Source organism: Amphiprion ocellaris, chromosome 10, assembly GCF_022539595.1.
Source record: "Amphiprion ocellaris isolate individual 3 ecotype Okinawa chromosome 10, ASM2253959v1, whole genome shotgun sequence".
NCBI classification, from domain to species: domain Eukaryota; kingdom Metazoa; phylum Chordata; class Actinopteri; family Pomacentridae; genus Amphiprion; species Amphiprion ocellaris.
The window spans coordinates 26,409,081-26,432,789 of record NC_072775.1 but is presented as its reverse complement, the minus strand read 5'-3'; the positions used below and the strand labels follow the sequence as shown (position 1 = coordinate 26,432,789).

Genomic DNA, 23,709 nt, shown 5'->3' with positions numbered 1-23,709 from the left:
CGTGTTTGGGTCAAACCTTCAGCACCCTGGGGAGTGCAATACTTCTCATAACCAAACTAGACACATGAACAAAAACAAAAACAAGACAGATCTGTGAGATTCTTATAGTCTACAGCCAGCACCATGCAGATTCACCGCATGTGGTCGCAGAGCGGTTAAGAGGGGTTGGCCCTTTTGCCACTGGAAAAGGAAGCCAAGCATTTAGGTGTCTTAACCATAGCCTAAAGTGCTAACAAGGGATTAGTGAGGTAAACGTTGAAAGAGGTTTAGCACTCCATGCTTAGGAGCAGTTCTGCTTCAGTAATTACACATCAGTTGCAAGGTGTGGCAAGCAGTTGGATGGGAGATCATAGTGATGTCAGGGCAGGGAGGGCTTACCGCAGGAGATAAGGCCAGCTAATGGAGATGAAATGAATCGGTATTTAAAAGGTCTTTTTTAGTTAAGGCAGTTAGCTGGCAGCAGAGCACACTCCAACCAGTTGGCTGGGTAGTGGGGAGGCCGTTTAGCTGGAAGTGAAAGAGGGACAGTAGAGAGACAGGCTCTGTGAGCTCTCCAAAGTCCTTTTGGGTACATTTTTCACTTGCCTTTGTTGTTGTTTTTGTTTTTTCATAGTTTTTTCTGTTGTTTTTTTTTTTAACTGAACTGGGACAAAATCAGCTTCAAGGTCTACTAACTGGTGTGAGGTAAGTCGATGTTTCACACTCCTTTCCTTCATTTGCCCCATTCTTCTTCTTGTACAGGATTTGTTTGGCTTTTATTTTAGTAGGTGCAAAATCAACACTGTTTAATGACATAGGTGCATTTTAATGCTTTAATGTGTGATAAAATATGGGAGTAGCAGCTTTAAAATTTAAACAATGAAAAATGTGCATCACAGTATTATAGAAATGCAAAATTTTCACATGGTAAGCTAAATTTTGTCATGGATAATGTTAGCAGTGAATTTTGTCAGAGGTTACTGATGCCTTAGTAGGTGATTAATCTGAAGGCCAATGCGATTAAGCAACATACTTGGAATCTGTATAATTAACCTAATAATTAGCCCAGATTCTATAAAGGACACTTATAAATAAGATAAATGGTAAAATACATCCAATATTGGTTTCTTGTTGTGTGTTTTTTTTTTTTATCAGCTTTGAAGGTTTATATCTATATTGTATATGTCTACATATGAATTCATATTTTTCATCGTAATCAATATTTTGCGTATGATCACACTGAATTCTGCTATCAGTGCTACCTGGTGCTCACCACTTATCGTACAAGTCTCACAAAATCTAATCTGCTTCATGCAACTGACAGAATATGCTTTAGCTTGTGTGTGTGGTGTGAGGGGATTAGGAAGGGCTAGACAATACTTCTGTCTTGTCTGATATGACCTCCTCAGGGCTCCATCTAAGTTGTCAGCAATTTTTCCCTTTAATTCATTCTTGTAATGAGATTACCCAGGCAACAGCAAATCCAAAGGAGTCCAATCCCCGGATTTGGCAGCTGCGGTGTGGCCTCTGTTCAATACAGAAACATGACAAGAGTTTTTGTAGTTCATCTTTGACAACAGTTTAGCTCACAAACTGCACTGGAACCTGCAATTTAAATGTGAGATTCTTTAACGACCAAAGAAGTTTAAGCAGGAAAAGTTTGAACATGTGCGACAAAAATGTAGTCTCAGGGTACAAATTCACTTAAGAGACTTAACCTAATCAAAGTGTTAGACGGGTCGAATGGGACTTTAAAAGGATTCCTCTGAATGACTCAAATTCACAAAAAACTTCATGCATTACAATTACATTCAACTCAAAGAGCTAAGCATCCGATTTTCTAAAGAATAAACACCCAGCCAATTAAATATGTTATCAGCAAACCTCACTTTAAGGTTATGTTTTATGCTGATTTCTGTTGTATACATAAAGCTATATGTAAATGAGGCTGTCTTGTATTGAAGGATAGAGGGTTTTCCTCATGCGTAAAGAATTACTGAGGATTCCAGAAATAGCTGTATGTGTTTTGAAACAATCTTCCATGCTTTGTAAATACGGCTGGGTTTTCATTTGTTTAGAAAATTAAATGTTTTTAGCTTGTAGCAATCATGCTTCAAAAGGATCACATCCTAGGGCTGCTGTTCTCACACTGTTTCTGGTGGTGCTGCCCTGCTTGTGACGCTAGCTCATAGTCAGATGCAGTGGATTCAAGCCCAACACAAAAGTAACTGAGGTACAATAAAGTATCTAAACATCTATTTACTATGGCAAAAGTGCTTTTGAGGTTCATAAGGATTAAGCTTTGTCACTTGGTCGACCTCTTTACTGATTCGCTTCCCAAAGATCTAGTCATTTTCTCTGTGAGCTGTTCATCTGCTAAAATTACAAGAACCTAATCATCTTGAAATATGAGTTATTTTAACTGTATCACATACCACAGTGTAAACTATTATTTCCCAGGTGACAGGTTGTAAAAGTGATTGGATGTACATAACGCCTGAGGCTAACAGATTAGTGCCCACTTGGGAATCACAGAGACATAAATGTTGAAGTCTATATCTTCTCATTTGCTGATGTTAGCTGTTGTGACATTGGCAGAGAAGGAGGGTGCATGTGTTCACACCACACAGCTCCACATAAACCGATTGCGTCCCCAGATTTATCCCGAAGGTGTTTTTAGGACATCCTGGGAGCTAATGGAGGCTAATAGGCTTAGCACTTAGGGTGTATTGTCCAGGATGCTTACAGGCAAGGTTTGCTGAGGGTAAAACTCTAAACGTGCGGATTACCTCCAACACATCCCTTTAAAGTGCTGTATAGCCAGGACTTAGCTAATAGGATCCTGGGGGTAGCAGGGGCCTGGGAAGGTGGGGATGGGGGGCGGACCACAGGCAGGTCAGCAGATGTAGGTAGCAGACTGTTGAAGGACTAACAGGCGGATTACAGCCTTCAGATTAGATGGGTTTCAGAGGGAACTTGAGGGACTGTGGATAATGTACAAGGCCTAGGGGCAAATCTTATGGCAGGATTTGTCTGGGGGAGGGGACAGCAAAAATAATATGGCCAAGTACATGTGCACAGTTTCCACGTGTAACTTATACTGACAGACATATCAATCAAATGCTTTTTTAATCAGGGTAAATTGTGTGGTGAGCATTTATATTCATGCCTCCAGATGCATTTTGAAGTCACACTTGCCTTGGATTAGCAGAACTGGATTATTGCGCTTTTGTTTACAGTATCATATTTTGTAATGGGATTTCTGGAGTGTAGACGGCTAATTGGAGGTACCAAAGTCGATTGTGCATGTGTACACAAGCTGCTGGCTCAGCCAAGAACAATGTGGGCATTTGGAGTGAGTGTACATGTGTGAATACAATACTTATGAGGACCAAATGTATTGGTGCTTGTAAGGATAGAAAGGTGAAAAAAATATCCACAAGGGGCCATTTTTGCTGGGATTTGGATATACGGGTTAAGGACTGGTGTGCAATATGGTGAGAGTTAGAGTTAAGGTTGGTTTAAGAATCATAGTTAGTGCTAGGGGTTTGGGGAGGATGAAAGCAGCTGAAGGATAGAGGTTATAGTTAGCTGTGCCGCTGTGCATTTGGTGCTACACTAATCTGACACATTTTCTGCAAGACAGCAAAAAAAATCTATGCTACTGAAAAAACGTTTACTCAGCAGAACGAAAAATGCTGTATTTGTTATAGAGTATATGATAATTGAGTCTAAGACCTAATTTTCTGTGCATGAGGAATTTTAGTGGGATTACACATTCCTCCAATGTCCAGTTATCTTCAGTTATGGCCAACAGTTATAAGTGAGGTAGGTAACTGCTGCACTCTAGTGGTACTGTAAGGAAATTACAACAATCTACCCAGCACTGCTTGGGATTGTCCAGCATTTGGCTTTTCAACATCTAAGTTGGATAAATCTCACTATAAGAGCAAAATCTGATTCTTATTTGTAAACCTTTTTTTCTAAAAGTGACATATATGATCAATAAAGTTAAAATGATTATATTTTTACTTTTTTTAACAGTAGAGACGAAGAGGCGAAAGGTCGTATGCATGTCATGACCCCAAGAGAGCAGTTAAGAAAGATGACTGCGCTGGGAGAGCAGGGGAATCTGGATGAGAAGCACTGGTATCGACTGGTCAATGGCATGTCAGCTGGAGGTAAGAACGGAGGAGGATGAGAAGCATAACAGAAACTGTGTTAGGAGCCCAAGAAAACTTAAATAAAATAATATAGGTAAATGCATAGCTTTGTAAATTCATTTATGATTGGATGGGCTACCTGGATTTGTTGTCAATGTGAAATTCTAAACAGGTGAAACTGCCTTTGTGACCTTGCATCATTCCATGTATTGATTTCAGTGGATTGCTCTATGATACCTGCAGGCTGCAGCTATTCACAGTCAATGCATGTTCTAGTTGTTGTGGCTACACTGGCCTCCTGGTGACCTATGGTGTTTTTTGTTTGTTTGTTTGTTTGTTTGTTTTTTGCTTGTAGAGTTGCGGCAGAGACAGGAGCTGATAATGAGGAACCAGATGGCCATGGCTCCACAGATCCTGGCTCAGGGGCAGCAAAGGTTGCAGGGGGTCCCAACACAGTTCGAACCTCGCTTCATGGACAGGTCAGTACCTGAATTCACTGTTAAACCTAAAACAACACTTTTGCGGAAAAGGACACCCTTAAGAACGGAAGGTGCTGTTGGTGTCAGTGTGGAAAATTTGATGCACTTTTCCGTCCTTTTGTACAATTAAAATGCTTGAAGGTCAGAATCTTCCTCAGTAATCATTTCCACAACAAATATTAAAGATACAAACACTCTGTAAATGTTTTGCCACTTATCTTACTTGCTTTTCTTTCATCAGGGAGTTGGTTCCTCCTACTGAGATGGTAGCTTCTGAAGAAAGACAGGTACACATGGGACCTCATCTTGGTCCACCTCTTCCTCCCCATGCCAATGTCATCCCTGGGAGGACTTTCCCTGGACCAGGTGAGCACGGGCCTCATGCCTGAGAGAACTCTGAGACAGTCTGAAAAGTTTTCAGGTATTAGGATTAGCTTTAACAGCCTGTTCTTCTTTCTCAGCTGGCTATGGCTTCTTGCTCTCAGAGCCCATGGAAACAGTTGCCCGGCGACAGGAACTCATTCACAAGCAAAATATAGCCAGGTAATGCATATAAAATATAACCAGCATCTCCTGAATTATTCCACCTACACACAGATTTGCATCACATTTTACCGGATAAACCCAAGACTTTTTTGAACTAAGTTTATATTGTGGGTCTGCCATCACTGTTGCACAACCGTATTTAAAATGTGCACTCCTTTTCAGAATGGAAATGAATGCTATTCTGCACCAGAAGGAGCTAGAGAATGCTCATCAGAAAGGACTAATGGGAATTGATAATCCTATGTCATACCCCTCCAACCCCATGGTGTTCAGAGGTCGTCAGCGCATGCCAGATGGCCACGATGTCTTCGTCCACCGTCCCTCACTGGATGAGCTGCATTCCAACAGTATACTCATGTCAGCCAGCCCTTACCCTCCAATCAGCACACTGCACAGAGAGCGGGGACGCAGGGCCGGAAGGAGACCAGCCGCTCACAAGAGTACAGAGAGCCATGTGTCCAACCTGAAGGGGCAAAATGAAGATAAAGGTGTAGAGCAGAGCCCAGGAGCCACATCAGGGGAGGAGAAAGAGATGGAGCCAAAGGGGGAAATGGGAGAAGAATGTGCTGCCAGCAAGGTGCACCATCAAGCCAAAATAGATTCTGAACTTGCCACAGGAAGCAGGAAGAACTACAAAGACGGTGAGCCAGGGCTGCGTAAAGCCTGTGTGAACAGTCAGGAGGGGTGTTCAGATGTGGCCAACAGCAGTGCAAATGACAAGGACATATCCAGCCAATGTTCAGCTTTCCAGGAGAAGTTCATGTATCCACCTACTGGTGGCTCTCTCACAGGGATGCCTTACATGTTCCCTGTCCCTGGAAATGGTTTCCTCCCACCAGGTGAGTTTGGGAAATAAATATAAAAGTTAAAAACTGCCCCTAAAATTGTGGCAATAATTTAACTTGCATGTTTTTTGGTTGCTTTTAAGGTCCACCAAATCTCTTTCTTAATGGCAATGAGGTACCTGAAGACATAAGGAAGTGGACAGTGAATGATGTTTACAACTTTGTCAGCAGTATACCTACATGTTCAGAGTATGCTCAGGTTGGCAACCATAGTTTTTTGTAACTATCATTTCAATATTCCAATTTTCTGTTTTGTCTTTATAGTGCTAATGTTTGATGATTTTACCAGACATTCAAAGACCACATGATCGACGGAGAGACTCTGCCTCTTCTTTCCGAGGAGCATCTACTGGACACTCTGGGGCTCAAGCTGGGGCCGGCTCTTAAGATACGCTCACAGGTACAAAAACACAGACACTGACCTTTTTTTTCACAATCAAGTCAAGAGATACTATGAATTAAATATTACATGTATGAACTAGTTTAATCATATTATGATAATTAATAATGTTATTAACAGTTTTTGATGAGCCTGTTTGTGTTCTAACCAAAGTCAAGTCAGTTTTCTTTATTTTGCCTACGGTCAGTACAAATAGAATTCTCTCTGTCAGAGACATGATCAGAGACTCACCATACAAAGAATCCTGAATAGAAATCCATTGGGAGAATTTGCCAAAGATGGTATGATGCATTCCTTGGCTCTCTCTCAAAAAGCAAGTTGTCTTCTTTATAGTCTAACTCACAAGATATAGATTGCAGGTATAAGTCTGCCATTAGCCTCACATTTTCAAAATCCCCTTTATTCTGACAACATCTAGGTGCCGCCTACCCCAAGGAAAACTTTATTTTTTAGCAATTTTCAGCAAATTTGACTTCTGATTTTATACATGCAGTCTTTATGTCTCAGTGACCATTGAAACTGCATTATGGCTCTCTCTCTATTCATTTAGACAGTCTAGTTCACCTTACATAACTGCTGGGAGCCATTAACAAGATGGCTGTCAAATTGTAAGACTCTGCATTTGAAGACTTGCTTCTGTCCTTAGACCCTATATTCATATAGATGTAGGGTCTAAGGCCAGGTCATTTTAAAAATGATGCTGATATTCAGTGATAACTGTGATGACCCTTAGCAGTACAGGATTCCTTCAGACTGACACACAACGAGCAAAAGCAATTGAATCAGCAATATCTGCTCTCTTCACCCCTCCACAGGTGTCCAGACGCCTGGGCAGCACGTTGTACATGATGAACCTGCCGCTCCCCACCAGTACCCTGCAGACCACTCCTGAGAAGCCTGGGGACCGCACCTCAGAGATCGGCTCCCCCGTCAACTGCAACAGTGAGGAGATGATGGCGAGTCCAAGAGACCCTGATGTCCTTAAATCAGCTGAGCACCTCCATGAGCCAGAAAACAATTCACCTCCATCTGCCAGCAGTGAGACAGCCTGACAACTGGTGGAGAAATGCAAACCAACCAGGCTCAGTCTGCACCTACAGCACAGCACTACCTGATGAACTGTTGCTGCCACAGTGGTGGATATGTTGTCATAATGGTTAACTGGATTGAAAATGTTTTTTTGTTTTTTTTTATTATGACACAAGTTCACATGATGCACATTTATGTGCTAAATATCTGTATTTTACAAATATATGTTCATATTTTTTTATTTTTTAAGAAACAACAGTGGAGGGAAACTGGTGACAATTTTAAGTTATGAGACACTAAGAAGTTTCCTACAGAATTTGTCTTTTCTTCTTTTCATTATACACCTTTTTCTCTGTCTGATCGTAACTTTCCAAGTTAGGCTAAAATAAGGATCACAGAAATCATCAAATAAATAATTACATATTTAAGTGTTTTCAGTTCGGATGTTTATTATTTTTTGCATTTATTGGATTGTAAATAAAGTCTTTTTTCTACATAGGAGCCTGCAGTACTATTTTTCCTTTATGATAAGGTATAAATATGCCAATATATAAAAAAAATATATCATTTTAGGGAAACATCATACAAAGTTTCAAGATTCTGGCAACTATTTCTTGTTAGTAACATAATAATCATAATGTCTCAGTTATCAGGTTAAAATCTACATATTTCGGTACTGAGTATAGACATTGTTTGAAAATCTTAGCATCACCTCTGATTCAAACAATTGTCCCAAAGATTTTAGTAAATTGTATTTATTTTATTGTTTGTATCTAAATTCAAAGTGAGAACTAACAGAGCTATCTCCTCCAACTAAACATAAATTCAAATGTTTTATCGATAGGAAACAACGTAAAGAGTGCGCATCTTCCGTTTTTTCCCCCCCCAACACCGCTAGTCGGTTAGTCTCGCGATATCTCTCACTATGCGCGTGCGCAACCTCGCGCACGGAGGAGCTGAGTTGGAGGATCATGGCGGAACGCAGGCGGCACAAGAAACGGATCCAGGTAACATCACTGAATTCATGAGAAAATACTTCTTCTGCACGTTGAAGGACCACATGTAAAAATAAGACGCTACGTTACGACCCGCTGCCGGATCTTTGCTACCGGCAGCATCCGCGCAGAAGCAGTTAACAGGCGGCAGATGATGGCTAACGGTAGCTAGCATTAGCTGACTAGCGACAACAAATGTTAGTATTTGTATTTTGATGAGACATGTCTCATGTCTTTTTGCTTCCATTAGCAGTAGCACTCAGACGCTGTTTAGGGCATTATAAAGACGTGGTTCTTCTTTATACTGTGGTGTCTCTGTAGTCGTTTTTCATTCTCATTGTGACTGAAGTGGCTGTAAAGGTTTGCTGGCTAAGCTGCGTCAGCTTTAACTAGGCGTGTTTACATAACGTGAGGAAATCTTTGGGAATTTAATTAAAGAGTCAACACCGTGCATCTCCATGTAAGTCTGTGCATTAAGCAGAAAGGTGCTGTGACTTCAGGATCGCTTTAAAGACATGAGCTTAGATTTCAGTCAAAGCAAGAGTTTATAGAGTGGCTACAGGTTTCTTCAACTTCTAGATCACAAAAATACCGATTAAAATCATTCTTGGTAATTACATTTTTTCATCCCATACTTTTTCCAAAAACAGTAGGCCTTCCTGATGTGTTTGGACAATCTTAATGTGACTCAAAATTCCTCAATGACTCACCTGAAATTAAATGAAGAAGGCATGAACATGCTCTTATCTAAACCGATGACTGTAAAATCCAGAATAACTATGATTTTGTGCTTGTAGTTTCCATTCAGTCTCCTGATCCCATAATATAAACTAGGGCTTACGAAAAAAAAATAAAGAAATCTTCAACTGATAATTTTATTAACCAGCTGGAAAACATGATCCTAAAGTAACTGGAGTTTTTGGCAGTGCATTGCAACTGCATAGAAGATTTAAAAAAAGATTTCAAGAAAAAAAGACATTCAGAGCTGGCTTTGTACTTGTTTCTATAACTGACATGCATACTAACTGCATCCCTTTTTTGAAACCAAATCTTTATTTTCAGTGTTTCTCTCCTGGTCTTTGCTTATTTTGCTGTGCACATATAAAGTTGACTTAAAAATCTGTGTAACCAAGAACTTGAATCAGAGAAATTATGTTCTGTCCGACAAACATGCCCTGTACATTAGTCGTGGAAATTATGAACTGTGAAAAAATTCTTTTGGTATCAAGCAACAAAAAAAGTTGGAGCATTATGTGTTTGAATTAATTGGCCTTGCTTCACATTCCACTTCCTGTAATGTGACTGTTGCACACATTGCAATGTTGATGCTGAAAAACTATATTGTGTAGCTCTACTGTAAACAAGTTTTAATCAAGTTTTGAGTTTGTTGCCTGATCACACCAGAAAGGAGATAAAATAGAAAGTAATCACAAAGTCAGCATTCCACTCACAACATCACGAGACTCATTTCGATGTCTGTTATTGTCCCAGAGCGTAGTTCAAAAATGTAATGTTGAGGCAGCTTATAGCTGGAAAGAGGAGAACAGATTTAACATGTCATCTTTGTTGTGCTATTGGCGGCATCATATTTAAGCTGCAGTACGATTGACACCCAGTCGTGCAAGTATAAAATGGTCAAGTATGTCAGTTATTTTAGCACACATTGTATACAGTCAGTTTGCCAGATACTATTTGGACACAGCAAAAGTGTCCTACAAAGTAGTGGGGTAAGCTACGCGTAAATGTTTTCACTCCAGGTGCTTTATCTGTAGATGGATGAAAAGGTTGAATTAGCTCACTGAAAGATGGTGTTTCAGGTCAAAATGATAGGTTGTGTTACATAGTTTAGATACATACTGGGGCTGAAGAACTTGGGGAAAAATATCTAATTGTGATTTTTGTGACAGATATTGAGATTTTATTGGTGATATGTTTTTGATAAGTCAGATTTTAATAGATATTCACAGTGTAGTAGATTTAAAATGCGATGGAGCATTACTGTGAGATACATCAAAATGTAGCAGTGCACAAGGAGGACGGCATGAATTTGTTGATCGATTTTATGTGACAGTTTAAACCCTGAGTCTGAGGCACTGCATTATGTAAATTGCAGCCTTTGAACTTGCTAATTACATTTCTTCACATGACAACTTGAAAACAATTCATTTTTCAACTCTAGGAAACAGAGCTGCAATTAATACCTTTTAATGCTGCAGCTCTGCAGTAAATTGTACCTCCATGAACATGTCAGCTTTATGGCCATTTCTTAGACTGTAGTTTTTGATGCTGTTTAAATGTAGTCACTATGTTGAGAGGCGTTTCTAATATTTGCCTACTTAATTTACATCAGTAGACTGTAGTGTCCTACATAGCAGTAAGTAAAGCATCCTACATTCTTTCACTCCATGGGTTTTAGTTGTAGATGCATGAAAATCCCTATTTCCACTCTTACTGGCAAGTTGGTTGAGTGGAAACCAGTGTAGCCAATACAAGTAAGTCTTGTCTCAAAAACTGAAGATGCCCAGAAACCAGTGGTACCCTGGTGCACCATCTACAGTCCAGAAAAATCTGGTCAGAATTGGTCTTCATGGAAGACTTACAGCAAAAAATATATTCCCCTGATGTGGAAATACAGCTTAGTTTCTCACCTGTGTACAAAAACACCAACAAGAATTGGGACAAAATGGCAGCAGGTGCTCTGGACTCATGGCTCTAAGAAATGGCAGTTTGTTTGCCATCTTTACAGCTGTGTTTTAAACTTTTGCACAATACTGCAGATTTAAAGCACTCATGCTTTATTTTAAGTGTGACACGTTAGCGGCCAGTCTTCCAATACGATGGCTGTGACCAAGACCTGAGTGCTGTTTGGGATATGCGTACATGGTTAGTAGAGAGCCAGCTAATCCTCCTGTGATCAAGCAAGGTAGATCATATAGACAGCGACAGGGGGCTTTCTGTGTAGCGCTCTCATGTAATTGAGCTGTGCCACTGATGCCTGCTTCTCTAAACAAAGGCTTGTTTGATGGCTTTGTCTTCCTCATGTTGCGCATCAGAGCCAGGTGGACTGGATAAAGCAGTGCTGAAGCTTGCTGTGCTGATGCTCTAATTCTCTCTGCGCTGGCATGCAGTTCGGAGCTGCTGGCAGGAAGCAGACGGTGCAGATGCTGTGAGAGAGGAGAGGATAAGTTAGAGGAAAATTTGGCCACTCTGACAAAGTTTTTATTCTAGGTTTCCCTAAGTAGAACAAAAGCTTACCAGCATCTAGATGTGGAGAGATTGTCAGCCATGTAGATTTCAACATTTTGTTTAACAATTTTTGGTTTTTGTTGTCTTTGGCATGAAACTTTGTGTAGTTGTTTGCCAAGTACTTTGTTTTTTGAGTATGGTTGTAACATGTCACCATCCCTGCAGAACTACTAGCATTATCATTTAATGATAAAGCACAATAAAAATATTAGTTGCCCCATTTATATGTATTATGAAGTTAAGTGAGTAAAATTAGACACTGTAGTCTGTTTCAGCTGTCAGAGGCTTTTTATAGTGAAGTACCATGAGAATTTGAAGGCACAGCTTTGGGAAAGTTTCCCCATTTTTTTTTTAGTGTTTCATAGGTTAAACAAATAAATAAGAAACTAAATGGCAGATTAATCCATAATACAAATATTTCAGTTGTTGCTCCGATAAACTATAAACACTGCTCTGCTCAACATTTTTGTTTTCATAAAGCAAAGGTTAACACAGTTGTAAAAATCCACCATGAATATATTGGTGATGCTAACAATGTGCACTCTTTTGGAGTCACAGAACTGGGAACTTTTTGGAATGGGCCTAAAGTTTGTTGCTGTATTGACACGATATCTAATTATCCTTTATAGTAAAACACAACGTGTAGCACATAGGGTTGTCACGATTTCAATTTTTTGAGCCACGATTATTGTGGAAGGAAATATTGCGATTTTACGATTATTCACGATTACCGACATTATGAAAGAAAAAAACCCAGTGTTTGTATTTAAATAAACTCTTTAATAATACTTAAACTTTTAAACATTTACTGTTCTTATAAAATAAAATAAATTGTTCCAACACGTCTTTGTAGTAAATAAAAGTGCAAATTGCATTACAAAACAGTCATTAACTTGAGGAACTTAAAGGCTTCTTTAGCTGCCATCATTAAAACAAAATAAAATTATAAGATTGGCATTAAAAACTGTGCTGTTTTCTCTATAATATTAATAATAATTAGGGATGTGCCGATCAGGGTTGTTGCTGCTGATCACCGATACCGATCATCCTTGAATGCTGATTACCGATACTGATCACATGGATTGGATTTAAATGCTCTATTTATATATGAGTGCTGCTGCTTACATGATGTAGGAAAAAAATGAGCAAATACTGCCTTAATTTAGACAAAAATATACTTACAAAAACTGGCAGGCACATTACAGCAACTATTCAGTCTGGGAATCTTGTAAATGATGTATAATTACTACTTATTTATGTTCAATATGTATTTATTGGTTCTCGTGAAGTGCCTCTGAGACTTTTATGTATTATGGAATGTTGCAATTTAATGTATGGTTGATAACGTAGTGTTTACTTTGTAAATCAAACAAAACAAAAAGACATAAAAAGAATACATTTAAAGATTCTAAAAACACTTAATTTTAAGCTTTAAATATCCTCCACAATTTTAGACAATATAACTACAGAAAAAAGGATAAATGGGAGTCTTATTTATTTTTACTAAAATGTTTATATAAACAATTCACCACTAATTTTACAACAATTAATCCAAACACCCGGATCATTTCCCAGGGAAAACTCTGGAGTCTGACAGGAGGTCCAGGCAGACAGACAGCCTCCCTGTCCTGGAGGTTACTGTCTCCTCCACTACCACTGTCAGCGGGGCTTCCCGGACCACACTCCCTGCTGAGGGGACCGGGCCGACAGCATCTTCGGAGGAGGGCACGGGCTTCCGGAGCCAAAACAACCGGCGAGTCGGGAGCTCCGGTTCCCTCCTGCGCTCCCATTCCCCACCCGCCGCGGCCCGCCGCCTTCCCCTCGCCTGCGGACGCAGGAAAGCAGCCCGGCTGCGACGGGCGGGGAACGGGAGCGCAGGAGGTAACCGGAGCTCCCGACCCGCCGGTTGTTTTGGCTCCGGGAGGAAACTCGGGGCACGGGGGGTCCTCGGGGCGGCCCGGCCGCCGGACCGCTGACTTCGGAACCGACAGTTACCGCGCGTGCGGCGGACAGTCCCATCTTGGCAACCTCATTGCGCACAGCGGCCACAATATTAGGGACACTTCGAGTAAAGAATCTGTCATAACTGATCATATAATTCTCTCTCTCTCTCTGTGTGTGTGTGTGTGTCTGTGCGCGCGCGCGGCGGGCCGGAAACCCAGAAATTATTTTTTCTTTCTGTGCGACCCGGTACGGGCCGCAGACCGGTGGTTGGGGATCACTGCTGTAGTGTTGCCTACACACGTGCATTAGGCCTACGTCATTGCCGCCGCCGCCGCCCCCCCCCCCCCCCCCCCCCCCTTATTTTTTGAAACTTGTGGAAAAAGTTGTTAGAAGCGCTGCACTGGTTGGCACTAACGCGGTGTTTGCTTTACTTTTTTATTGGGAAATGATGATTTTACCTTGACTTGGACATACAGCGATGGATGATTGTCACGAAGATGCTGTATCGTGTTGGTTGTATTCGCGCCTTTTGCTGCAACTTTGCGACGACAGGCTTTGCACGTGGGGTGCCCATCCACGAAAACCTCACCTTTAGCATCTTTTGGATACCCAAAGTGATCCCATACTGCTGATTTGAGTCGCTTTTTGGGAGGATGCAAGTCCGGAGGAGCACCCCCGTCAGCCATCCTCAATTTAGCGGTGAGTGAATTCAGTGATGCCGATTAGACAGGAGCGCGCGCACAGGACAAGGAGCCACTCTCTCTCCACTCAGCGCAGCTCACGCTTCTTGCATTGCACCTCTCGCAAGGCTTTTCTACGGATAATCGTGGTTGTGAAAAATGTGACGAATATCTATTTATAATCGTGGTTATTGTAAAACCGGTTAACCTTGACAACCCTAGTAGCACAACAGCACTGCAAATTAGTAGCAACAGTATCTTGTACAGTATGGGGAAGGCCAAAAATGATCCATGGGGCAAATCCCCACTATGAGAGCTGAAGTTGGCATCAGAACTTTGACACAATATCTCATAAATATACTGTAGGTAGAAGTATACACAAAAATTGTGTAAATCCTAATGTATATAAGTTATTTGAAGAAGCTGATCACTGCACCTGTATAACTGACCCTCCATTGACTGCTGAAAAAAACTGATGTTTGATTAGTAGTTACTTCTGTTGCATCAAATTTTGTAGATTTTCATCATGATAAAATTGTCCCATATGCCATGTCACTCATCAATGTAATGATGAGCTTTCTTGATATTTTTTCATTCTTCTGTTCACACGTCAGATGTGTTTGCCTTCATTGATTTTACACAAAGCATGGGTTCTGGATTTGGGAGACTGTGAAGTAGTTGGATGGTTTAAACTTCTAGTTATACATCTTTGGCTATTGTATCTATTCTCAGTGTAATTCAGTGTAATTTATCCAACATGTTGAGATTTGCAACATAAATGAATTTAGGTCACTATGAGATCTGTGAATAATCCAACCGTAGATGTAGCAAGAAGATTCTCTCTTGGCTGTTTGTTTGTAGAAGATATTAAGGCATTTACCAGGCGGAAGGACAGCATGATACTGATTTCTGTTATTGTGTCTGTCGTCCTACAGGAGGTGAGCGAGCCCACCAAGGAGGAGAAGGCGGTGGCCAAGTACCTTCGATTTAACTGCCCCACCAAGTCCACAAACATGATGGGCCACCGAGTCGACTACTTCATTGGTTAGTGCTCAGCTGAACACACAAACCTCTGCGCTGTGTGGAGAGATGATTGTCCAAACCTGCCCTCTGATGACCAGAACACACACACAGTTGTGTTTTCTGAATAGATACACAGTTGTGTTTGATTTTAATTACATTGAATGAACCCAGTGCTGTGTTGGGTGTTACCTCTGGTTTTTTTTTTGTTTGTTTGTTTCTGTTTGTTGTGCCACTTTGCTAAAGAGCTGTCAGTTTCTTAAACAAATGTTTCCACTGCAGATTCATCAGACCTGATCCTCCCACAAAGTATTTGTATGTCTTAGTCTGTGGCACGGTGGGAGCCATTTGTCAGTTTTGGGAAACACTGTTTACTCAGTAGTTGTGGGTGGAACAGGGTGAGACTGCAGAGGGCAGCAGTTACTCTCAAAACCATCACATGACCATTGCTTTCGGCCACAGAATTTCCAGTTGACAATCTCAAAGCAGCTACAATCGTCACTTTTGTTCTAAAAATGTGCTGACTAACAGTGTGTCTCCTGAAATGATGAACCTGCTGAGAATTATCACTTGAGTCTGCAACCTCTTCTGAACTTCCCTGCTCGACCATTTATTTTCAGCTCATTGTTTAGCTATCTGGCCAACAGCATTGACATTTTCGTTCACTAGCGTAATTCTCACCTGCCTGCTGCAGCTGTTTTTAGAGAACAGGCACTGATAAACACTGTCCACTGGAGCTGAACACATATTTTTCTCTGGAGTTAATGGAGACCAAAAGCTGAGCCAAAACAAGTGAATATCAGACTTTCTGTTCATCAGGTGGTCACTGAAAATGTTAGTCCATAACTAGAGCCATTGTAAATATGCAACAAGATCAGCACATAAACTTATTAACAGCTTGTTTCCACTGTCTCAAGGTGGCCAAGCATCAGTCATTGCAATGTTAAAGTTCTAAAATGTTACTTCATTACAACAGTGCCACCTGTTCTTCTTGTATTGTGTTAGTGGATTCATTAATTCTTAGATCAGATGGAGATTAACTGACAGACTCTAAAATGGTTGACAGTAGTCATCACTAAAAAATCAATGCATTATATTTTGACACAAGGTCAGTCTTAATTGGTCTGTTTTCTGACTCTACATTTAGCCATCAAGGCTGTGGACTGTCTGCTGGACTCCAAGTGGGCCAAAGCTAAGAAGGGAGAGGAGGCGCTTTTCACCACCAGGGAATCAGTGGTGGATTACTGCAACAGGTCAGCTGTGTAACACACTTCACTATACTTGTGACATTTGTTATTAGCTAGGATTTATTACACAACGAGGTATCTTGGCATGTAACACATAAACCGCTAATATAGCTACTGTCATATGGACCTGCAGCTAACCATCCTTTTTAATTAATGATAAGTTTATTTACACTTTATTTTCTTGTCTTATTTGTTTATCATTTGGTCCATTAAACATAATAATGAAAACTATATGTGTAGCTGAAACCAAAATTATCTCTTCACATTAAAAGCTCAAATGATGAAATAAGCATTCAAAAACATGTTGCTTAACTGACTGACAAATCATTAAACTTAAATTCAAATGAAACCTGAATTGTCTTCTAAAATATCTTTCTTGCCGAACAGTTACCTCTTGTTAACTCGCAGAATTTTTTGCATTCAGCGAGAAAGTCAAGACATCGAAGTCTGTGAGCACTTTGAGCAAGACTGATCTAAAACACATTATTGTTTACAGCCCTTTGTAATCAGATGTTTTCTTTCCTCTTTTGTAGACTTCTAAAGAAGCAGTTCTTTCACCGAGCTCTCAAAGTGATGAAGAAAAAGCCAGAAAAAGACTCCAAGAAAGAGAAGGAGAAAGCCAAGGGTGACAGCAGCAAAGAGGAGGAGAAAAAAGGAAAGAAAGAGAAAGAGAAGAAGAAAGAGTCAGAGGCTCCTGAAACTAAGAAAGAGAAAAGTGTAAGTGACTTAACACTATGATCCTCTGAAGACAAAACTCCTCAGATTATATTTACAGTTATGGCACAATAAGAAACATGATGAACATGCTTGTGTATCTTCAGATAATAACAGGATGTTGGTTCCTTAAATGCCCAATTTACTTTCAGACATCAGTAAATATCCACCTGACCTGACCCAGCAGATCAGATGAGCCTCCTAACCTGACAGTACAATGGTGGATGTTGTCTCTGCTGTCTGAGTTTGAAGTACATATAGAGACAGATCTTTAGGAGTCCTGGAAAGACGTTCAAAGTCATATGTACATGATGTCTGGTCTGTGTCACAAAGACAAACCATGACTAAGAGTAAAGTTTACAGGTCACACTGACCAAGTAAAAATCAACAACAAGCGCGCAACTAGTATAGGTCCGGCATGTAGCTTCATAGAAAATGAATTTAAAATGGTGATATGTTTTTGTTTATTTTACCTGACAGGATGACAGTCCTGGAACCCCCAAGAAAAAAAAAGAAGCAAAGAAGAAGTTTAAACTGGAGCCTCACGAGGATCAGTTGTTCCTGGATGGAAATGAGGTTAGTAGGCAGAATCATTAAATGCAGAACAAGACTGTGTGATACTCAAACACTTCAAAAACCCAGCATGTGTTTCTCCTCTGTAGGTGTATGTGTGGATTTACGATCCTGTCCATTTCAAGACTTTTGCTATGGGTCTGATCCTTGGTGAGTCAGGGGTTGAAAATTTTAGTGGACTTCCGCTGAACAAGAATTTAACAGAGGATTATCTGACACTGATTTGACTCCTTTGTGTCTCACAGTTATTGCAGTGATAGCAGCCACTCTGTTCCCGCTTTGGCCAGCAGAAATGCGTGTTGGAGTGTACTATCTAAGTGTTGCAGCCGGCTGCTTCGTGGCCAGTATCCTGCTTCTAGCTGTCGGTGAGTACTGAAGGAAGATGCAGCCACTGGCTCCTCAAAATGTTTAAAAGCTCCTAAATTATTTCTATTGCCAAACTAAAACCATAAAGCATACTGTACATCTGCTCTCAGAAAGGTAATCATTTAACTATAGATTTATGATTTTCTAATGATTAGCTTACCTGGAACCACACTCCAATATAAGACTGTCCACTAATGATCCCAATAAAAAAAGTGAGTTAATGACAATATGAGCAAAAGTTTGAATGATTATAGTTACGCTGTTGTATTTAGATTTTACAGGTGGTCCAAATAAAGTGGCCACTGAGTGTAAAAAGATTTTTGTCAAACAGTAATAAACTAAAAAGGGGGAGTATATTAATACACACTATATATAAGCCTGTGTTTCAAAAAGATTGTTCTCTGCAACATAAAATTATAATAATGTCACAAGGGTGGGAATGATATTATTGCAGCTTTGGACTTAATTTCGTAAGGTCTGTACCTTACTATGCTAAGCGCTGTGAGATGACATGTTGAGAGTTTGCACGATGTAAATAAAATTGAATTGAATTTAGTTAATTGCATTCATCTGTGGTGAAGATTTCTGCTAAGTTGAAACAAAGCAACTTTATCTGTATAGCTCATTTCAAATACAGGCAATTCACAGAGCTTTGTATAAAGAAATTCTTAAATTTCTATGAATAAATCAAGAAAGTCAAAGATAATAAAGCACAAAAAGCACAACAGACCAGAAATACAGTTATGGTGCAGTTAAAGTGCTTTCTGAGTTTAATGAAGTAAATAATGGAAACCTGTCAGTCACAGGTGAACAGCAGAGATTTTAATCTATGTTTTGATGCCAGTTTGGTTAAAGAGTGGAGAAATGCCTGATTTCTACGCAGTAATGAAAAGTATCGGATTGGATTTTTGTCATTTCCAGGTCTGGATAATTGTGAAAAAGAAAAAAGCATAGAAAAAAAAATCAGGTTTCCAGACAACTGCTGTACAATCTGTTTTGGTGTTTGGAGAAATCAGATAATGCATTTAAAGCAAAGTAAGAAGTACAGCACGCTAATGAACCCACACTCTTACACAAAGTTACCTCTAAACCTCACAGCCAGTAAAAAAGCTCTGCCATAACTACCAAATCTAAATGTCTATGACCACATTTATAGTGGGACACCGTCTTTGAATCACAGTTGTTTATAGCGTCACAAAAAATCAAGCATTAAACTGATCATTGAAGTTATGCAGTGATGTAGCCATCTTCTCTGTGAGGAAACAACACCTTTATAGCTGCTTTCATTCATTGTTTTTTGATGTCATTTTCAAGACTGCACTATTATTTAACTTTTTTCGACTCATTTTTGTTTTTTATTTATAAAAGAGACCAGAAATATGGGGGGAACTATGATAGAGGATTTTCAGATAATTCAAGTACAGGTAGCAGCAGCCGTCTGTTGTTGCTCTTCTCTGTTCCTCGCTAGTTTGGCCATGCAGCTTAAACTCGATGTATGATTTACTCTGCATTGCCCTTGCTATACTTGATTTGCTCATCTACATATTTTTGAATTTACCCCCATCTATATATGTAGTATATTTAATGCCAGAGCCGTACACCATAGCAGTAAACTATAATTAGTTTCCATGTTAGTTGTACATTGCATGTATCATCTGTCTTATCATGCATGTATTAAACTGTGTTTTATGGTCCTTGTGTCCCCCCCTACCTCTGTATCTCTATCCCTCTATCTATACCTCTAAACCTCTATCTCTATCCCTCTATCTCTACCTCTCTACCTCTTCTGTCCCTCTCAACCCGCCCGGCCAGCAGGCAGATGGGTCCCCCCACATTAGAGCCGGGTTCTGCTCGAGGTTTTTTTTTCCCCTGTTAAAAGGGTGTTTTCCTTGCCACTGTCGCCTTTTGGCTTGCTCTGGGGGTTCAGGCATATGGGTTCTGTAAAGCGTCTCGAGACGATTTGACTGTAATTGGCACTATATGAATAAAATTGAATTGAATTGAATTGAATTGATTGACAGTTAGCTAGAGCTATAAACTTCTAGATATTATTTGACAACACAATATCCTATTTAGTCTGAATGTATCATAGATATTAACGGTTGGATTTTAAAACTATTCCTGTACATGTATAGTAAACATCGAGCTAATTGTAGTTAGATGTGAGTTATGTCTGAAAAAAGTGGAGATTTGAGTCTGGAAAGTAGGGAATTTTGAGATGAAAAACATGCAGGATGCCTGTATTTAAAGCTTACAAATTGCTTGATGATGTTTTTTTTTTTCTCCTTCAGCTCGCTGCATTCTCTTCCTGCTCATCTGGCTGGTGACTGGTGGACGGCATCACTTCTGGTTCCTCCCCAACCTGACAGCAGATGTTGGTTTCATCGACTCTTTCAGGCCGCTCTACACTCACGAATACAAAGGACCGCGAGCCAGCGATAAGAAGGCCTTGGACAAGACGGACGAGAAGGACAGTGGCGCCACCACCAAGGCTCAGAAGTCAGACAGTGATGAGAAGTCAGATAGCGAGAAGAAGGATGGTGACGACGATGAGGAAGAGGAGGAAGAGGAGAGCAAAGATGCAGGACCAGAGGACAGTAAAGAAGCAGAAGGGGAGGAAAATGAAGAGCGCCACTCAGACACAGACAGCGACCGTCGGGAGGACGAAGGCTCGCAGCACAGCAACGGAAACGACTTTGAGATGATCACCAGGGAGGAGCTGGAGCAGCACACAGAGGAGGAGGAGGTGGAGGAGGAGGAGGTGGAGGAGGAAGAAGATGATGAGGAGACACAAGAGAGGAAAGAAGGGGGAGGGAGTGAAACTAAAGCCCAGACTGCTGAAACATAAACTTAATCTAATCCCATCTCTCTCTACTTCTCTTTGTCCTTCCCTCCCTCCCTGCTGTGATCCCAGGACCTGCTGGTCTGGTCTCTCTGAGCTCACTGAGGCCCCAGAGAGGCTCCATCTCTTGTTGTTGAGATCTTCCACTAAACAGTATCGGGATAGACACAACACTGACATGTTAACAGCTATGATAGTGGGGAAAGATGTTTAAGAAGAAGCCTTATCGTGGATCAGATTCCCCCCAAATGTTATTTATGGTAAAATAAAATTGCCACCGGACATGTTTGCCTGAGGAACCCATCAGACCAGAACATCTCTGATGAAAGGTTTTTGGTTATTTGTCTTTTTGGCTCCTCATGTCATGAAATTGCTTTGTCTCAATTCAGCTCAAGATATTTTTTTTATTGTGTCCCAAGTCACTGACTAAATTTGGATGTTTTGTATGTGAGGTCAGATCCAGATCTTAGATCCAGATTGCATAGAAGATTGATGATGTTAAATTGACAGTAAGAGAGTCCTTTTTTTCTTTTTTTGTTTACGTAATTGTCCCTTGAGCTCCACACTGTTAGTATAATCACAGGAGTTAAGCCAGCTATGCCAGGAGCACCCCTTGCGTCCTGTTGAAAGGCAGCGAGTCTGCTAGCTTTCTCAGGCAGCACTTAAAGCAAAATGAGCAGCGTGTCAGATCTGAAACATGAACTTAGCAGGGTGGACCAAATCCTGTAGTTTACTCAAAGAAAACTAAAAAGAAACTGACCATATTGTGGCTGGATCGAGTGTTTGGACAGCAGAGTAGTACAGCTCTTTGAGGTACTTCCCATTTTCTTTTTTTTTAAATGGCTTACCATCATAGTGCAATCCTCTAAACACTTTGTGAAGTAGTTCTAGTTCATTTTAATAAAGTGGGACTCATCTTTAAGAGTAAATGTAATCAACTGGGACAAAGCTGGCATACTTAATTTTCTTTTTTAGGAAAACATTGCGGTATTATAATGTTGACTGAATTATTTGCAAACTGAACCAGATTTACAGTAAAGCAAACTCTAGTGCCAAACATAGCTAATAATGATGCATGCTTTTGACATGGAGTGTGAGAGCGAGGGGGACGTTTTGTGAATTTGTTCATTTTGTTCCCGCAGTGTCAAACTTTTCACATCTTTTTGACTAAATGAACAGAAAAAGCACAGCACAAGTTTGTTAGTGTGCAGCTACACAAAGTTTTTTGGTCTCAATGAAACCGTTTAAAGGTGTTCGCACTAGACTCCCATCCAAACCAGTCCTGTCTAGTCTCACACAAGCCGTTGTGTGAAAACAGTGGGTGTTTTTTGTTTTTTTAAATTCAGCTCCACTGACCAGTCGAAGCTGGCAGCAGTGGTCCAGTAACTGAGGTCCAAGCTGTTCCTTCACATTATTTTCTGGCTAGAAATGTCTTAGATGCTCTTTATAGTCATAGCGAGGATTATATTTAAGTATAAAAAATAGAAATGTATCATTTATATATGGATTCTATCGATATATCAAATATATACAGTACACAGTCTAAAAAACTATGAAAAAAGCTTTTGTCCCTTTTTTGCATTGGGTGTAATTTTATTCCACAGAGCGTCTATTTTTGTTTTTGTATGATCAATAAGTGTACTCATTATTTAAAGGTAACCTCTGGGATTAGAAAGCAGTGGGGTTCTGTTAGATGTCACCATTTTTTCTTCTTTTTTTGATTTGGCGCTATAATGTTAACTGTGTGATTTGGTTGGTTAATTGTGCGCTGCTATGTCACTAACATCCCACTAACAACAGTGAGTCATTAACCTGAGGTCATGAAACCAGCGGTTTGTGTAACGCTGGCTGCAACTTGCCAGTTCCAACACAAACTGATAAAAACATTTTTTTTATTATATTCCACACAGCTTTCTGTGCAGTTGTTTTGCCCTAAAACAAACTCCTCCTTCAGAGTGTATTAGGTAGTTGGTTTCTGTCTGCTGTAATCCCACTGAGGTTTGTAGCTCTCTGACTTTCGAACTTGTGCACCATGTCGTCTTGTTTGTCAGCATCTTTGTTTTTTCTTCCCCAAACGGGCAAAGTGCATCTCTGTTTACCGAGTTGCCAGTGTGCCAGTGGCTGTACTCTGAATATTGGCATAACCATTTCAGAAAAGAGAGAAAAAAAAAGATTCTCCCAGTTGTTCTTGACTGTTGCACAGTATCGGTCTGTTGTATATTGTAGTATTATTACTCTCTATGCTGCTGCTTCTCATCACACATTTCTGGGAGAAATAAAAGTGAAACTGTAAAACATCCATCTTTTATCTCTGGTCAAAAAACATGTCTTTTGATCACCTAGTTGTCCACATTTGGATCAATATCATTCTCAAGACTGTCTCCTGAAATATTGGGAGTATAATTTAATAAAATTGGATGTCTGGAAATATATCTGTATCTTATCATTGCAATAAAAATCTAGAAAGCAAACGGGTATTGTGATATTTTCTCTAATATTTCTCATTAATTATTTCCTGGTGAAACAAAGCCAGAGCTAAAAGTATTAGCTGATTAACAGGCAGTCAGAAAATAACACTTACATAGTCTGTAAATTCTATTTTTTACTGTCAATCTAACAAAAGTAAAAACATTACTGGCTC

At 40.1% G+C, this 23,709-nt stretch overlaps 2 protein-coding genes across 3 annotated transcripts; both read left to right on the top strand.

The window, feature by feature from the left end:
• The first annotated feature begins 324 nt into the window (after window positions 1-324).
• Window positions 325-7,942, top strand: samd7 (sterile alpha motif domain containing 7). The gene is made up of 9 exons (XM_035946148.2): window positions 325-684; window positions 4,024-4,160; window positions 4,498-4,621; window positions 4,863-4,987; window positions 5,083-5,164; window positions 5,330-6,006; window positions 6,096-6,211; window positions 6,302-6,412; window positions 7,228-7,942. The coding sequence occupies exons 2-9, from the start codon at window positions 4,049-4,051 to the stop codon at window positions 7,462-7,464; spliced, it is 1,584 nt and encodes a 527-aa protein (XP_035802041.1). The 5' UTR covers window positions 325-684; window positions 4,024-4,048; the 3' UTR covers window positions 7,465-7,942.
• A 412-nt stretch (window positions 7,943-8,354) lies between these two features.
• On the top strand, window positions 8,355-23,539 carry sec62 (SEC62 homolog, preprotein translocation factor). Of its 2 annotated transcripts, none has more exons than XM_023265664.3 (8): window positions 8,355-8,448; window positions 15,242-15,350; window positions 16,474-16,579; window positions 17,107-17,290; window positions 17,768-17,863; window positions 17,950-18,010; window positions 18,106-18,225; window positions 20,518-23,539. In XM_023265664.3, the coding sequence occupies exons 1-8, from the start codon at window positions 8,413-8,415 to the stop codon at window positions 21,072-21,074; spliced, it is 1,269 nt and encodes a 422-aa protein (XP_023121432.2). In that variant the 5' UTR covers window positions 8,355-8,412; the 3' UTR covers window positions 21,075-23,539. The 2 variants fall into 2 exon arrangements, with proteins under 2 accessions (XP_023121432.2, XP_054870339.1); XM_055014364.1 differs by lacking the exon at window positions 8,355-8,448 and adding an exon at window positions 14,084-14,325.
• The last annotated feature ends 170 nt before the right edge of the window (window positions 23,540-23,709 follow it).

Coding starts and splice junctions, on each gene's coding strand:
- samd7 (XM_035946148.2), top strand. CDS start 4,049: ATGCATGTCATGACCCCAAGAGAGCAGTTAAGAAAGATGACTGCGCTG. Junction 4,161..4,497: donor CAATGGCATGTCAGCTGGAG/GTAAGAACGGAG, acceptor TTTTGCTTGTAG/AGTTGCGGCAGAGACAGGAG. Junction 6,212..6,301: donor CATGTTCAGAGTATGCTCAG/GTTGGCAACCAT, acceptor TGATTTTACCAG/ACATTCAAAGACCACATGAT.
- sec62 (XM_023265664.3), top strand. CDS start 8,413: ATGGCGGAACGCAGGCGGCACAAGAAACGGATCCAG. Junction 17,864..17,949: donor TGTTCCTGGATGGAAATGAG/GTTAGTAGGCAG, acceptor TCTCCTCTGTAG/GTGTATGTGTGGATTTACGA. Junction 18,011..18,105: donor TGCTATGGGTCTGATCCTTG/GTGAGTCAGGGG, acceptor TGTGTCTCACAG/TTATTGCAGTGATAGCAGCC.